The sequence below is a fragment of the Cyprinus carpio genome, chromosome A22 (assembly GCF_018340385.1).
Source record: "Cyprinus carpio isolate SPL01 chromosome A22, ASM1834038v1, whole genome shotgun sequence".
NCBI classification, from domain to species: domain Eukaryota; kingdom Metazoa; phylum Chordata; class Actinopteri; order Cypriniformes; family Cyprinidae; genus Cyprinus; species Cyprinus carpio.
Window position 1 is genome coordinate 17,028,767 of NC_056593.1, and position 15,813 is coordinate 17,044,579.

At 34.6% G+C, this 15,813-nt stretch overlaps 1 protein-coding gene across 1 annotated transcript in view; it reads left to right on the forward strand.

Moving 5' to 3' along the window:
• The window catches only part of LOC109057488 (dedicator of cytokinesis protein 3-like), a 125,686-nt gene that overhangs the window by 55,793 nt on the left and 54,080 nt on the right, over positions 1–15,813 (forward strand). Inside the window, 3 exon segments of the mRNA XM_042712478.1 lie at positions 1,169–1,253; positions 7,733–7,774; positions 8,942–9,093. Of these exon segments, the coding sequence (XP_042568412.1) occupies positions 1,169–1,253; positions 7,733–7,774; positions 8,942–9,093 (279 nt within the window).

Genomic DNA, 15,813 nt, shown 5'->3' on the forward strand with positions numbered 1-15,813 from the left:
CAGCCTCTATAACAAGACATTTAAATACTGAGAAACGTTTGACGTAGCAAATTAGAGGCATTCACGCTGAAGTTGTGGAGTATATCAAGCTTGTTATTGCTAAAAACACTTAATTATCACATAATAAGTTTATTACTGTCTGTTTACACAAAGTCATCAACAAATAGATTTATTTATGCTCTGATTCAAGCTAATGATGCAGGATGTATCTTTGGAGAACTGCTTTGCATTGAGATATTCAGAAAATATGCAAATTTATAAGCATACCCCTGGCTAGGCAGGGGCGCTGGGTGACGCTAATGCTAATGCGTTGATCGAGAGCACAACAACCGGAGCAAAAGAACTTTAGTAATGTCCTAGCAACCAGTCAAACACCCTAACAACTACCTATCCTGTCAAACACTCTGAAAACCTTAGCTATGCAGTAGCTAGTTTACTTTAACGATACCATTACTAGCATTATTTTCTTCTATTTTACTGTTTTTATCTTAATGACTTAAATTGAACCACTAAGCAAACACTCAGAACATCCAAAAACATGTAAAATATAGTTTAGTAATAAAAATGAGCTTATCAAAACAAACTTTTGATGTTAATTTTTTAGCCGCAAAATCAGTATCTTTCACGTATTTAGTTGCACTTACTTAATGCTAGTCTGTGGTTTAGGCTACTCAGGGCGTTGATGGGGTTTTATTTACATCTGGGAAGTCTGAGAGAACAAGTGTTTATGTTATATTAAGATATGCAATGCCATCACTTCCATTGTTAGGTTTGAGGACAACACCTGTTTCGATAGCTCTACAGTATGACAGCTGCACGTAGCGCTAACGCTAGCAGCTTACCACATGAGCCTCCCAGTTTTAACAGCTCTGTGTTGGTAAACCTGGACAAAAGTGTGGAAAACTTGTCTAGAAACATTCTTATGTCATTTTTTTCCAATCTAGCGTCCATCATATTGCACCGTGAGATATTATAGTATAGCAATGTAGCAATTTATGGATAAAAAAATTCTAAATACAGCCTGGCTAAATGCCCATGACAACAGGTGGACACAACAGCTTGACAGATTTTCTGTTCTTTTATCATCCACAATATTATACATTCTAAGTATTTCAGTTTTGAGGAATCTGTGTTAAACTCTGCCCTGTTGTTCTCTTGTGTTTAACAGACACTTAGGCTTAGATCTGGTACCCAGGAAGGAGTTTGAAATGGTCGATGCGGACCAGATCAGCGTTTCTGATCTCTATAAAATGGTAAGTACACTGATTGCATTCCGATCAGTTTGCGATGTGTGCATTTTCATCCCTGAAGCAGTAAATTGCTACAGCCTCCTCTGTTGGATGTTAGGAGAAGATAAAATAGATGTTTTTGCAATGCGTATGGTTTAAAATTCATGCAAATTGCTTCCTTTATTGAAATACTTTTATTTATGAGATGCTTGGGCAGAAAAATGACACTTTACAAATGATAGATTTAGTTTAGTGTTTTAGTGAAATTTTAGTGTTTTTTTGTGCAGTAGCCTACTTGTGTGTGTGTGTGTGTGTGTGTGTGTGTGTGTGTGTGTGTGTGTGTGTGTATATATATGTGTATATATATATATATATATATATATATCATTTTTGAATTATGTATATTTTATATATTTTTATACGATTATATTTTATGCAACTGTATATTACTTAAATATTTTATATAATTATACAGTTTAAGTTTTAATTTATATGTAACTTATAAGTAAAATGAAGGCTGTGACTTAAATTCTTAAAAGATTAGTCAAATACAAAAAAAAAAAAAAAAATCCAGGTCATTATTTATTTGTGACTATGAAACAGTTTATGATTATTTATTTTTTTTGTTGTTGTGCAGTTGTAATAATGACCTGTATGTTGATTTATACATCTCTATTTTCAAATGTTTTTTGTTGCTTTTGCTGCAAGTTCTCCAAAATGAGTTTATTAATATGTGAGTCATCCGTGTAAATGAGAGCAGGAATTTGTGTTTTAATGTGTTTCTGCAACTGTTGCATATGTGCATAATGTAGGCATAATGTGCAGATGTTGCTGAGTTCCCACCTGTAGAATGAGCTGAACAATTAGAAGGCAGAAATGTTTTAAACAGTCCATTAGAGGGCAGATTCCCAAGACGCCTCATCAGAATGAAACATTTACATATTCTATTCCCCAGAAAGCCTCATAGTGTATTTACAGCTTTATGGAACAGTTACCCTTTGGAATTTAATAAGAAACAATACTGGAATTTTTTTTAGCTTTTGATTATATTACATTATATCAATCCTCATATTCACTTTATCCTCTAGACCCCTTTTCGACGATTATAACATTTTATTGGAAACAGGTTTTGACACCAGCATCTGTTTCTAACAGGTGCTTCCAAATTGCAGCTTGTGGAAAAGCTGCTAATACTGCACATTTATTTTCTTCACACAATTTCTGGATCTTGTTTATGATGTCTGCACACGTTTGAGCCATATGCAAGTATCTATGTCTGGGTTTGTGTGGGACTGAATTTGTGTGCCCACACTGTAATATGACAGCAAATGGGCTAAATTTACCTCTGCGCTCTACCTGTATTCTGCTGTTTAGGATATATATATATACACACACACACACACACACACATATACAGACAGGTGCTGGTCATATAATTAGAACATCATCAAAAAGTTGATTTATTTCAATAATTCCATTCAAAAAGTGAAACTTGTATATTATATTCATTCATTACACAGAGACTGATATATTTCAAATGTTTATTTCTTTTCATTTTGATGATTATAACTGACAACTAAGGAAAATCCCAAATTCAGTATCTCAGAAAATTAGAATATTGTGAAAAGATTAAATATTGAAGACACCTGGTGCCACATTCTAATCAGCTAATTAACTCAAAACACCTGCAAAGGCCTTTAAATGGTTTCTGTAGGCTACAGAATCATGGGGAAGACTGCTGAATTGACAGTTGTCCAAAAGACGACCATTGACACCTTGCACAAGGAGGGCAAGACACAAAAGGTCATTGCAAAAGAGGATGGCTGTTCACAGAGCTCTGTGTCCAAGCACATTAATAGAGGGAAGGGATTAGATTAAGGGAAGGAAAAGATGTGGTGGGAAAAAAGTGTACAAGCAATAGGGATAACCGCACTCTGGAGAGGATTGTGAAACAAAACCCATTCAAAAATGTGGGGGAGATTCACAAAGAGTGGACTGCAGCTGGAGTCAGTGCTTCAAGGACCACTACACACAGACATATGCAAGACATGGGTTTCAGCTGTCGGATTCCTTGTGTTAAGCCACTCTTGAACAACAGACAGCGTCAGAAGTGTCTCGCTTCAAAAAGGACTGGACTGCTGCTGAGTGGTCCAAAGTTATGTTCTCTGATGAGAGTAAATTTTGCATTTCCTTTGGAAATCAGGGTCCCAGAGTCTGGAGGAAGAGAGGAGAGGCATACAATCCACGTTGCTTGAGGTCCAGTGTAAAGTTTCCACAGTCAGTGATGGTTTGGGGTGCCATGTCATCTGCTGGTGTTGGTCCACTGTGTTTTCTGAGGTACAAGGTCAACACAGCTGTATACCAGGAAGTTTTAGAGCACTCCATGCTTCCTGCTGCTGACCAACTTTATGGAGATGCAGATTTCATTTTCCAACAGGACTTGGCCCCAGCACACAGTGCCAAAGCTACCAGTACCTGGTTTAAGGACCATGGTATCCCTGTTCTTAATTGGCCAGCAAACTCTTTTCTATTCTGTCTTTTGCTAAATATTCTTTCAGTCTTAATGAAACTTAAAAAGATGCCTCTTAATATGATATTGATATCCTTTTTTATATATATTAGCAACATTAATAATCATCATTATTGTTATTACTGTTGTTGTAGATTTATTATTTGTTATATGCATATTAAAGGTTTACAGTGTATTAAACTTATAACTTAAATGTGTTAATATTTATCATTTTTAAAGCATGTCAAATGGCACGTATTGACTTCCATGTTTAAGTAAATTAAGTTGAATCAGTTATTTGAAACGGTGTTTTGAATCAGAAATTAATGAAATTCTCAAATCCAACGGTTTTTTGCTACTAGGTTTAAAGCAGAGATGCTGTTGAAACGGTTACGTAAAATAATTTTTCAGTCTTTATGAAACTTAAAACACATTAAAATAATTGTGATTTTGTTTAAATTCATTTTGGCAACATTTTTCCTTCAACCATTAAAGTTACAAAGTTAGAGAGAAACGGAAAGAGGTTGGAGGAACTAGTGAAGAGAAAAGAGAACTATTCAAAGTGCCTGACTAAGAGGACTGGCTAACTTTTTTGGTTAAATTCAGAGGAAAAGCAAACACTCCTGGGTAGAGTAGCTTTAAGTACTAGCCAAATGTTGAGGTCACAGAGAGATTTGTATAGCTCGATATGTGGGAGGCGGAGGAGTTTCACACAAATACCAAAAATATAGAAACAAACAAGCTTCTGAAGAGAGACAGAGATGTGAGAAGACTTTAACTTGGCCTCGGGCAGCAGAGAGTACTGAATCTGCAGAGACTCGAGACCTTTCGTTTTCTTAGAAGTTGATGCTGAATTGTCTCCAGGGAAGCAAGAGATAGATTAAATCAAAGAGCTGAGCTTTTCTGGTTCTGGATTACACATGCTCTGTTCACACACCATTTACTCTATCTGTCTGTTTTCAGTTTCAGTGTTCATTCCATTATTTTTTTTTGGCTTCTGCAGTAACACTGTCCAGAAAAGAAATCTTAAAGTTTATGTTCCTTTTCCCCCCTCTGTGCACTTCATTGCAAAACAGTGACTTAGGCATTGGCATTCTCTGTCTCTATTCGAAAACTCAGCTTTACAGTTTTACAGTCATAAGATAATCTTTTTAATAGGAAACATCAAGTTCATATGATAGAGTGCTATTCAATTCAATTTATTGAATTTAATTTAAAAAAATAATATTTTTCAGAAATTATCAATTTATTATTAAACAAATATTAACAAGTCACTTGACAAGTAAATACACACTGAAAGCAATTTATTTAATGTTAAATGTAGTGTTAGTCATATAATTGCTGCCAACCATTGTGCATCAAAAAGGCATGTCATAATAATATTTAAAGTTGTTGTGTTTTTAATGCAATTTATTTAATGTTATAAAATGCATCGGGCAGCAGGAGCACTGAATCTGCAGAGAACCTTTCGTTTTCTTTATTTTTATTTATTATTATTATTTTTTTATTCATTTACTCTATCCTCTGTAGTTCATTTATATTATACAATGCATTATGTTCCTTTTTTGTATTTACATTGGCATCTCTGTCTCCTTTTTTATTTTACAGTCATAAGCTTTTTATACAGGAAACATCAAGTTATATATATATTATTCAATATGAATTTATATTAAAAAAATATATTTTTATATATATATATATTATATGACATATATATATTTATTTATTTATTTATTTATGTTATTTTATTTCCAACCATTGTGCATCAAAAAGGCATGTCATAATAATATTTAATATAATATATTCAACCATTGTGCATTTTAAAATTATTTTTTAATAAAATTTATTTTAATAAAATTTAATTGTAATTTATTTTTTTTTTTTTTTTTTTTTTTTTTTTTATTCTTTTTTGGTTTTTTTATGTATATATATATATATTAGTTACATTTTGAGTTAATGATGTCAGCAGCATTGTTGCCCTTGAGCAAGACACTTGCACCAGGTGTCCTTTACCTGCAGTAATGTACAGTAACCTTGTATAAATAGTGTATGAGTTTTATTCCACAAAAGAACAGCACATATATTGATGTAAGTTAGTCAGGGACTGAAGTCTCACAGAAGCATGTTGTAACATGGCTGTACAATCTGCCACACTCACAGTGCCGGAAGGCGCTATTTTAGATTAATGAGTCCCACTAGGCACGCGTTTAGCCTCCCGGATGGTGAAAGTGAGAACAGAAGGAAAGATATTTGTTTTCAGATGTTTCTCAGTTCGGCCTGAAATCCTCAATTGGGTTTGCAAATGAAGCACTACTCCCTTGTTGTCAAGCACTATATCAAGGAAATCTCACTTTTCATCTTGAGATGTGCATGCAACTTTGATGATTCCTTTTCCTGGTCCTTATTGTAAAGGTAATTTTAGTGATGTTTACTAAGGAAAGCATCACTATGAGCAAACACCACTTGGAATCACATCCAGAACACATTAGCAACCACAAGCAATACCCTAGCAACCACTCAGACCACATGACTAATAACTTGCAATGTCCTAGTAACAATCCAGAGTACCCTAGCAATCACAGCATAGAAATGTCACCACAATTGCCCAAAATAGTCTAGCACCTAGCAACAAATATCACCTAACCCGAACACCCTATACACAACCTAGTGACACCTTTTCAACCACCTAGAAATGCAACAACCTTGATAACTGAACAATAAAACATAACTAAAAACCACTTAGAACACCTTAGCAACCACAAAGCATCATGATACCAATCCTCCTGAAAACCTGAGCAGTGCCATAGCAACCACCCAGAACACCCTAGCAACTGTAGCGCAAAGTGCTAACAACCACCTAGAATACCATAGCAACTGCACTTCGCATCATGACCTCAAACCTCCAACAGCCACCTAGTGGAATAGCAACCACCCAGAACACCCTAGAAATTATTCACCTAATAGTGACGTTACTGCACCCAGAACACCCTAGCAACTGAGCAACTGTAGAGCAAGTGATAACAAGTATTGAGAACACTTTAGCAACCAAATGACAACATCAGTCCACCAAGAACACCCAAGCAATGCCTTAGCAACCACCCAGAACACCATAGCAACTGAGCAACTGGACAGCAAAGTGCTAACAACCATTGAGAACACCTTGGCAACTGCATAATTACATCAATCCATCCAGAACACCTGAGCAATGCCTTAGCAATGACCCAGAACACCCTATTAACTGGAAGGCAAGTGCCAAAAACCAACGAGAAGACAGTGGCAACGTAGTGATGTCACTACACCCAGAACACCCCATAAACTGGAAATCAAAGTACTAACAACTGGAAGGCACAATCTATTTTGTATTTCTGTGCTTGTGAGTTTTGCATACCTCTTTTCCCACCACGCATTCACTGACGGGGGTTTATGTTGAATGCTGGGTAATTTATTCTAAACGCAGTCAAAAGCACTGAAGAGAAAGATGCATGCTAAGAAACACAGACTCATAAGTCACCCAAGCTCCCGGGCAAGTTGTGTGTATGTGTGTGTTTGCGCGTTTCACCATGTGATTATGAGCAAGTGTTTTCTGCTTGGGGTTTGTGCTGACGATGCCTCTATGAATATGATTAATCTAGATGTAGATATCTCATGAGATATTGCTCTGTACATCCATACAGCATTGTGGGAAAATATTCAATCCCTTAAGCAAGCGTCTTACAATTACAGATCAAACAGTAAATTCTTTCCCCTTTGATACTTGAATTATTACATTTTTTAGTGTAATATTGTTTTATGTTTGAAGATACCGTGCATAGTATGCACATTTTATGTTACTATTTGAAACACATTCATTATAATGGGCAGGTTTTTTCAGCTAAGATGATATGTCTAACTGCTGTCAGCATGCTTTGTACAGTACATTATATATCGGCTGGATTTAAGTCTGACATATGACTACAGTGTTTACCTTTCTCTCTCCCTTTCTCTCGGTTGACAGCACCTATCCAGCAGACACAGCGTCCAGCAAAGCACATCCCAGGTATATTTGTCATCCTCAGCACCATCTGAGGACTTGTCAGGAATGCTTAGAGTCATTAACTTACAGAACTTTTTGTAGGTCATGGTTCACCATGGGCTAAAATGTGACATTTTGATACAAACACCTTGTTTACTCTGTTTTGGTCATGCTAAAATACCTTTTACAGTTATGTATAAAGCACTAGTTCGAATATAGGTCATTAGTAAAACAGGCACATAACATAACATAACATAACATAACATATCATATCATATCATATCATATCACAACACAACACAACACAACACAACTCAACACAACTCAACACAACACAACTTAAAACATAACATAACATAACATAACATAAAACATAACATAACGTAACAACATGTAATGCCATGCCATGCCACAACATAACATTGCATGTAATGATATACCACAACATAATATCACATAACATGTAATGATGTAACATCAAATTGTGTTACAGATTTACATGTCATATTGTTATATGCTATGTAGTCTCGCGTAGCCAGACCTTCAGATGAAGGTCTGGAATTCATGGCAGATTTCATTGGCTAAGGCCCTCCCATGAGGCCATTTGACCGACATGTCAAACAACCAATCACAGTTCGTTTCGTTCATCTTCACGTTTCAAGGCGTGAAAATGTTGCCACAATAACAGACCGGTGTGTAAAACTCTTGGATGTAAAACTCTATGCAGCAAACTTTAAATATTTCACATACTTTTGAAAATTCAGCGTTTAGTTGATCCTGATAAGCGCTTGTCGTCACGGTTGTAAACACTACTGCTTTCTTCTTTCATGAGGGGGTTTGGCACAACGGTATCTTTGTTTTCCGGACAGAACGTTAAAGAACGCGACACACGAGTCTCGCGGAAATTCTGTAGAATTCAACCAATCCGATGACGACTTCGACACTCCTGAAGTGTTTCCACTTTTGTGTGCCATATGCATCAGACGTTCAGCAAACAGTCCGTGGGCCTGACGTCTGAGGCTGAGACTATATGCTATGTAATGTTGTGTTATATCATGTGGTGTATTGTTACATGTGGCATATCATTCTGACGTATATCACATCATGTGAGATTTGGTTACATGTTATGTTATAGCGTTACATGTTATTTTATTGTTACATGTAAAGCTGTTGTTCACTCTGTGTTTTCAGGATGGCGGAAGACAAAGACACGGGGATTCGTGTCGAATGCCTGTGCCGCACCATCTCTTTGTCAACCTAAAGAGCTTCACGTACAACACCATCGGCGAGGACACAGACATCTTCTTCTCCTTGTATGACCTGAGAGAAGGCAAGCAAATCAGGTAGGAAGTGTGTCATTTGTAAGTCTGTGTACACATTCAACAGTTGTGCCCCTTCACCACTCAAGCTTTTTACAATGAAGAGACTTTCACTGGTAATTATTCAAAAGGAACAGGAAAAAAAAGAAAAAAGAAAAGAAAAAAGAAACGTACATGAGGTTCCATATGCAAAAAAGTAAGCCATAATTTTTAAAATATCAAGGTCTCAGAAATGAAAACTTGTGCAAATACCGCCTACATGTACATAGGCCACTTTTTCTTTATTTTCTTTTTATTACAATAATTCAAAATGGCACAGAGAACTACAGAAAGAAGAGATAAGGACAAGAGACCTTGATGAAGTATTCATGTAAAAAACAACCTAAACAAACTCTGTCTCTCCTAACTAAAACTTGTTACCAGAATATCACACTGTTTTAGATTAATTTTACAGCCAGATTTTAAGACTGCTAGATTTTTGTTCAGCATTGGAAAAACGTGTCTCTACCTACATATTTGCAAAACTCCAAAATCTTACCTAGACATAAAATTCTCTGCAGTTTCTGGGAGAAATTTACACTAGTGGCAGTAAAACACTGACAACTTTTATTCCTTTTCATACAATTTATGATACAGGAGCAGATCATTGATTAATAGAGACATTTTTGTGCATTTCCTTGCTATACTATGAGTTCAAAACACTTTTAACATACTTTTACAAGCTCCATATGCAGGGTACAATGGGGCAAAAGGCACGCCTTAAGAAAAAAAATGTGCTTTTCACTACACAAATACACACACACACACACACACACACACACACACACACACACACACACACACACACACACACACACACACACAGAGTGTATATATATCTTTGCATTGAACATTTATGGAGCAACAGGTTTTGTGTGAAAATAAATCATACAAGTGGTTAATTTTGTTTAAAAACCTTATAAATAAATGAAGTGGCATCTAGTGGTTTAGAGGAAAATAAAATCAAAGGCACCTTTTACCAAGGGTGCCTTTAGGCCCATTGTACCCTATGAGTGGTTTATAGGAAATGGTTGGTACCTGGTACAGAATTAAACTTCTGTATATATGGCTTTTCTGAGTGGCTCAGTACTGACCTGGTACAAATACACTCGAAAGGCACCTTGTAGTAAACCCAGTAGGCACCTGCACCTTTTACCAAGGGTGCCTTTAGGCCCATTGTACCCTATGGCTTTTCTGATGTAGTAAACTTGCTCAGTACTGCACCTGGTACAGCATTACACTTGCGATGTGTGGCTTTTGTGGTGTAGTTAATTTGGCATTGCACTTGCGATGTGGAGCTGCAATATAAGTGACAAAAGAGCATAAAGACCTGTAGAATCAAGCTAAAATGGTATGGCTGCTTCAGCAAATGGCTTTTTATCTAACACTGTCGGTTAGGTTTAGTGGTTCAGTGTAGTTGGTACTTTTTTTTTTTTTAACAATAGAACATTAATCTTTTAGTACCACTTACTGGACATTTCACTTCTGAACCGGCTCAATAATTAACTAAAACGCTGTCAGATTATCATTCATCTATTTCAGATATAACTAAATGCACTTTTAGCGATTTTGGAGCTCAATTCATTTGGCTTTTTGAGGAAAGGCTGCTATAACTTTACTTGAGGATCTTAATATTAGTTGGATTAGAAAAGGCACTTGTCAAAAACAGGAAGTAGAATTGCTTTCCAGTGGTTCAGGGAATCTACACGAGCAACATTCTTAAGGGAAGTCGAGTTTCAGGGACTATGATAAACTCATATGAGACTCAAGGATGAGGAGATTCTGTCTTCTGTTATACAACGGAAGCTTGTTTTGTTTTTCCTCGTGTTAATGTTAAGAGAAATAAAACTGGCATATTCCTCCAATGGGAGTGTTTAAAAAGTAATTCATGCACCTCATTAGTTAAATTAAAGAAGTGTTTGTAGGCTACTAAGAGATGATCGCTTAAATGTTTCTGTTTGAAGAAATGGTTTATTTTTTTTGATTTAATGCTTTTTTATTGTGTTAGAATTTAATAATTTTAAATGCCGAAAGAAACAAGGGTGGTCAGACCCCCTTAAACCCCCTCATCCCTACCATTTTTTTCAATATGATGTGTCAGTTTTTTGTGTTTGTGTGATTTCGAAGCCTTGATCTGCAGAAAGCGCAGTGCGTTGTTGGTGTTTGTCCTGAGGGAGGCTGCTCTCATGACAGACCCCATGAGTCTCACCATGGAGACAGAACGATTTCTCTACCACACATTTTATTTCCAGTGTTCTCATTCCATATTCCCTCTGAGAGCTTTTGACCATGTCTAGACAGCGTTTTCTGTGTGAGTTAAGCTTCGCTTTTTATCATTCTTCCCCCTGTAGTTCTTTAAGATGGAAAGCATACGTCGCTTAAAAAAAAATAAATAGTGTAGTGCTTTTTGAGGTTAAGCATGTTTAATAATAATAATAATAATAATAATAATAATAATTGCTGATGTCACTAAACCCTGTTAGTTAAAATAAATAAATAAATAAATAAATCCAATGTAGTTAAGTCTAATTTTTTTTTTTTAATTTGATGTATTTTTTTTTTCTCAAAACATCTTGTTACAGGAATAAATTGGTTGCATATAATATTTAATTTTGACATGGGTGAATATATTTTTTATTCTTGTTTCTCACTCTTTTTGCAGATTTTATTTATAATTATATATATATTTTCTATATTTTTTATATTGTTTCCCCCTAGTGATTTCTTGCAGTGAATGTACATATAACATCTGTTATTTTATCTAAATTTATTATTGCTAACTTATGTAATTAAATAAATGCAATCAGTTGATCGCTCAATAATAATGTTTCCAATATATATATATATATATATATATTATATATATATATATATATATAATATATATATATATATTCCTGCATTATTTTTGAGACAGAATTTTATTTTGATATTTAAAAAAAGACTTTGAAAAAAATATCCAAAAAATGTTAATGCCAAAAAAGATGTAGTAGTTTATTTTTTATTAAATTATTATTATTATTATTATTATTATTATTATTATTATTATTATTATTATTATTATTATATCACTAAAAACTAGCTTTAATTTTATATTGAAATTTGGCTTTTCTTTTTGTAATACAGTTTAGATATTTTTACTGAAAAATAAGACAATATACTAATTAAGAATATTTATTTATTTATTTATTTATTTATTTATTTGTTTGTTTGTTTGTTTTTCTTATTTTTTTGTATTTATTTTATTTTTTTATTTTGCAGTGTCCAGTCTGCTTAGTTTTTCTTTTACCTGAAAATATGTTATTTTAAGGAATTTAACATGATGTGTTAATTGGTGCCAACCCATCCATGTAATTACTGAAATGATTAATATGATCACAGATTATATGTTTGACTAACTACAGTACATCGTGATTTCAGATCTTGAAAAATACACCAAAAGGCATCGTATTATATAAATGGCAGCAGCCAAAGAAAGCCGGCCAAATGATTATTCACACAGCACCCACAGAGCTGCATCTCTCTCTCTCTCTCTCTCTCTCTCTCTCTCTCTCTCTCTCTCTCTCTCTCTCCACCCACTCCTCATACTTTTGACAGGCTGCTAATGGTGCCTCTGCCTCCCTCTCAAAAGCTGTCTGACCCTGGAGTGGGCCACAGTTTCGTTCCAAAATTATATCACGCCTGGTCAAGTCTGAAAAGAGGAACGTACTGTACACAACTGTTTTTAGTTTAAAGATCTTTCCAGATGATTGAAGTTTGTCTCGTTAATGTTAAATGCTGTTCACAAACCAATTTAGTCTATAATGGGACATATTTCACACTGACTTTAACGATACAATGCAAAATATCTGTCCTGATTATTCGCAGTTTCACACTTTTTCTGCCCCTCTGTGTGTTTGAAGGTTCTCAGCGCTCTCTCTCTTTTTCCATCCGTCTGTCACTTGCTTCTGCAGTCGCACATGTGCTTCATGATAAATATATTCAGAGACACTCGCTCGCTCGTGTCAAATCCAACTGTAAGCATCTGCACCCCTGCAGTCTGTCTGTGTGTTACTGTGCTGCTCCATCCGCACCAGCACTGCATATGTATTACAGACGTGAGAAAAGAGTGGAAAATTGACATTATTATTATTATTATTATTATTATTATATGACAAAACAATAATAAATAATCATCATCATAGAAAATAATTTTAAAAAATAAGAATAAAATAAAACAATATTATTATTATTATTATTATTGTTGTTGTTGTTGTTGTTGTTGTTGTTGTTGTTGTTGATTATGTTGGTAAAAAAGAAAAAAAAAAACATTATTAAATAGGAAAAGACAAATCCATAATTTTATTTTTACTTTGATTAATTTATTGATTGATTGATTAATGTTTAACATGTTCTGTTTCGTAACTACTTATTTAAAATTAAATAATAAAATTAATAATAAAAGAAACACAAATACACATAATAAACTAAAAACATTGTTGATAGCAAATAATAAGAATAAGAATAATTAAATAATCATAAAAGAACATTTTTATTATTTATTTTTTTTTTTTTTTTTTCACATCAGCACGTTTTTGTGGAACTTTTTGTGCAACAACAAATTTGACAAATTTTCTTTTCCAGCCCATATTGTCAGTCAGTATGTATCTGCCATTATCATGAGCCGTCATGTTCTTCCGTGATTGACTAAAATGCATGACAGCTGCTTTAGTCTCTATTCAAACACAGAAGAGTTATTCAGCTTTGAAGGTTGAACTTGTTAATAGATATTTGAACTTGTTACTTTGCATTTGGCCACAGATTCCCAGCAGTTCATTCTTGTGCAGAAACCCTTAACTGTTTTAACTTAAATCTACTCTCTGAACATATTTCTTTATGATATAAAGATCCTACATCAACTGAAAGCCCATCAGCCTTTACACACTCCAGACGCAAAGTATGTTATTACCGCGTGCGGCGTGAGCTAGCGATTGCTACACAATAGGATCTGAACAATTGCTGAGTCGTTTGATTAGGACAAAGCTGGGAAATAATAGCACTGCTGATGTTCGAGGAGTTTAATGAATACCTGTCAGCGCTGCCAGAGGACAATAGCGTCTCCTCCGGAGAAGTGGGCTGGTGTCTTCCGGCGACGTGATTGGTTGTTCTGGGACGAGGCGTTCCCTCAGGACAGACACACGTGATGATCTGATGAGTCTAGTTTACAAGTGAAGCATGTGTGTGCATACATGCCTGATGTACATGTGACATGAGAAATTCACATCTGTGATCAGATATGTTCTCTTGCATTACTGCACCGATTCCATCAACACCTGAGTAGCAAGGTTTTCGTCATGAGACATCGATTATTATTTTATAGTAATATAATAAACTAAAAATGACAAAAATGTAAAAATAATAACAGATAATTACCAATACATTAATTGAAAACATTATTTATTCATTTTTGCAACAGCAATTAGAAAGGTTTTTGTAATGCGACATTGGTTATGTGTTATAGTTATAATAATAATAACAATAAAACAATGATTTATTTATTGATTGATTTGTTCATTCTATCTATCTATTTGTCTATCTGTCTATCCATCTATCTATCTATCTATCTATCTATCTATCTATCGTCTATCTATCTATCTATCTATCTGTCTGTCTGTCTGTCTGTCTATCTATCTGTCTATATATCTGTCTGTCTGTCTGTCTATCTATCTATCTATCTATCTGTCTGTCTGTCTGTCTGTCTATCTGTCTGTCTGTCTGTCTGTCTGTCTATCTATCTATCTATCTATCTATCTATCTATCTATCTGTCTGTCTGTCTGTCGGTCTGTCTATTTATCTGTCTATCTGTCTATCTATCTATCTGTCTGTCTGTCTGTCTGTCTGTCTGTCTGTCTGTCTGTCTATCTATCTATCTATCTATCGTCTATCTATCTATCTATCTATTGTCTGTCTGTCTGTCTGTCTGTCTGTCTGTCTGTCTGTCTGTCTGTCTATCTATCTATCTATCTGTTAGGAATTAGCAGTTTTTTTGTAATAAAATTTTGGTTGTTGTATTATGTATTTATTTATTTATTTATGCTATAGAAATTGGGATTTTGTGATGAAACACTGGTTGATGTGGTGTAAATTTAAATAACTAAAAAATTTAATTTAAAAAATTTATTAGTTAGTAATTAGCAAGGGTTTTATAAAGTAATAATAATAATGTAATATTCATTCATTCATTTTTGCAGTAGATATGAGCAAGTTCTTTGTAATGCAACATTGGTTGTGTGTTGTAAAAATAAATAATAATAAGCAGAAAAAATAAATTAAGCCTTATTTATTTATTTTCCATTTTAACATTTGTTATAATGGCATCTGGCTAGACATCTAAAACAAACTGAGCCTGTGTTCTTGAATACATTTTTAGCTGTTTTCTCCATCAGTAATTCTAGTGCCTAAACTTCAGATTGGCTCTCCCAGCAGCGTGAAAAACAAAACTGTTATTCAAATGTTGAATAAATTATACATAGAAAGCGAGCAACGCATCAACACCCATTCCATTAGAATCAGTGAAGTTGTCAGTGCGATTTGACATGGTTCCACGTTGCGGTTGCATGAGCTCACTGACTGGACTCCAGCGCTTAGACTATAGGCTCATTTAAAAGCCTCTGATTTGCCTTTGTCAGTAATCATTTGCAATGCTCAGTCACTGCACTGAAACA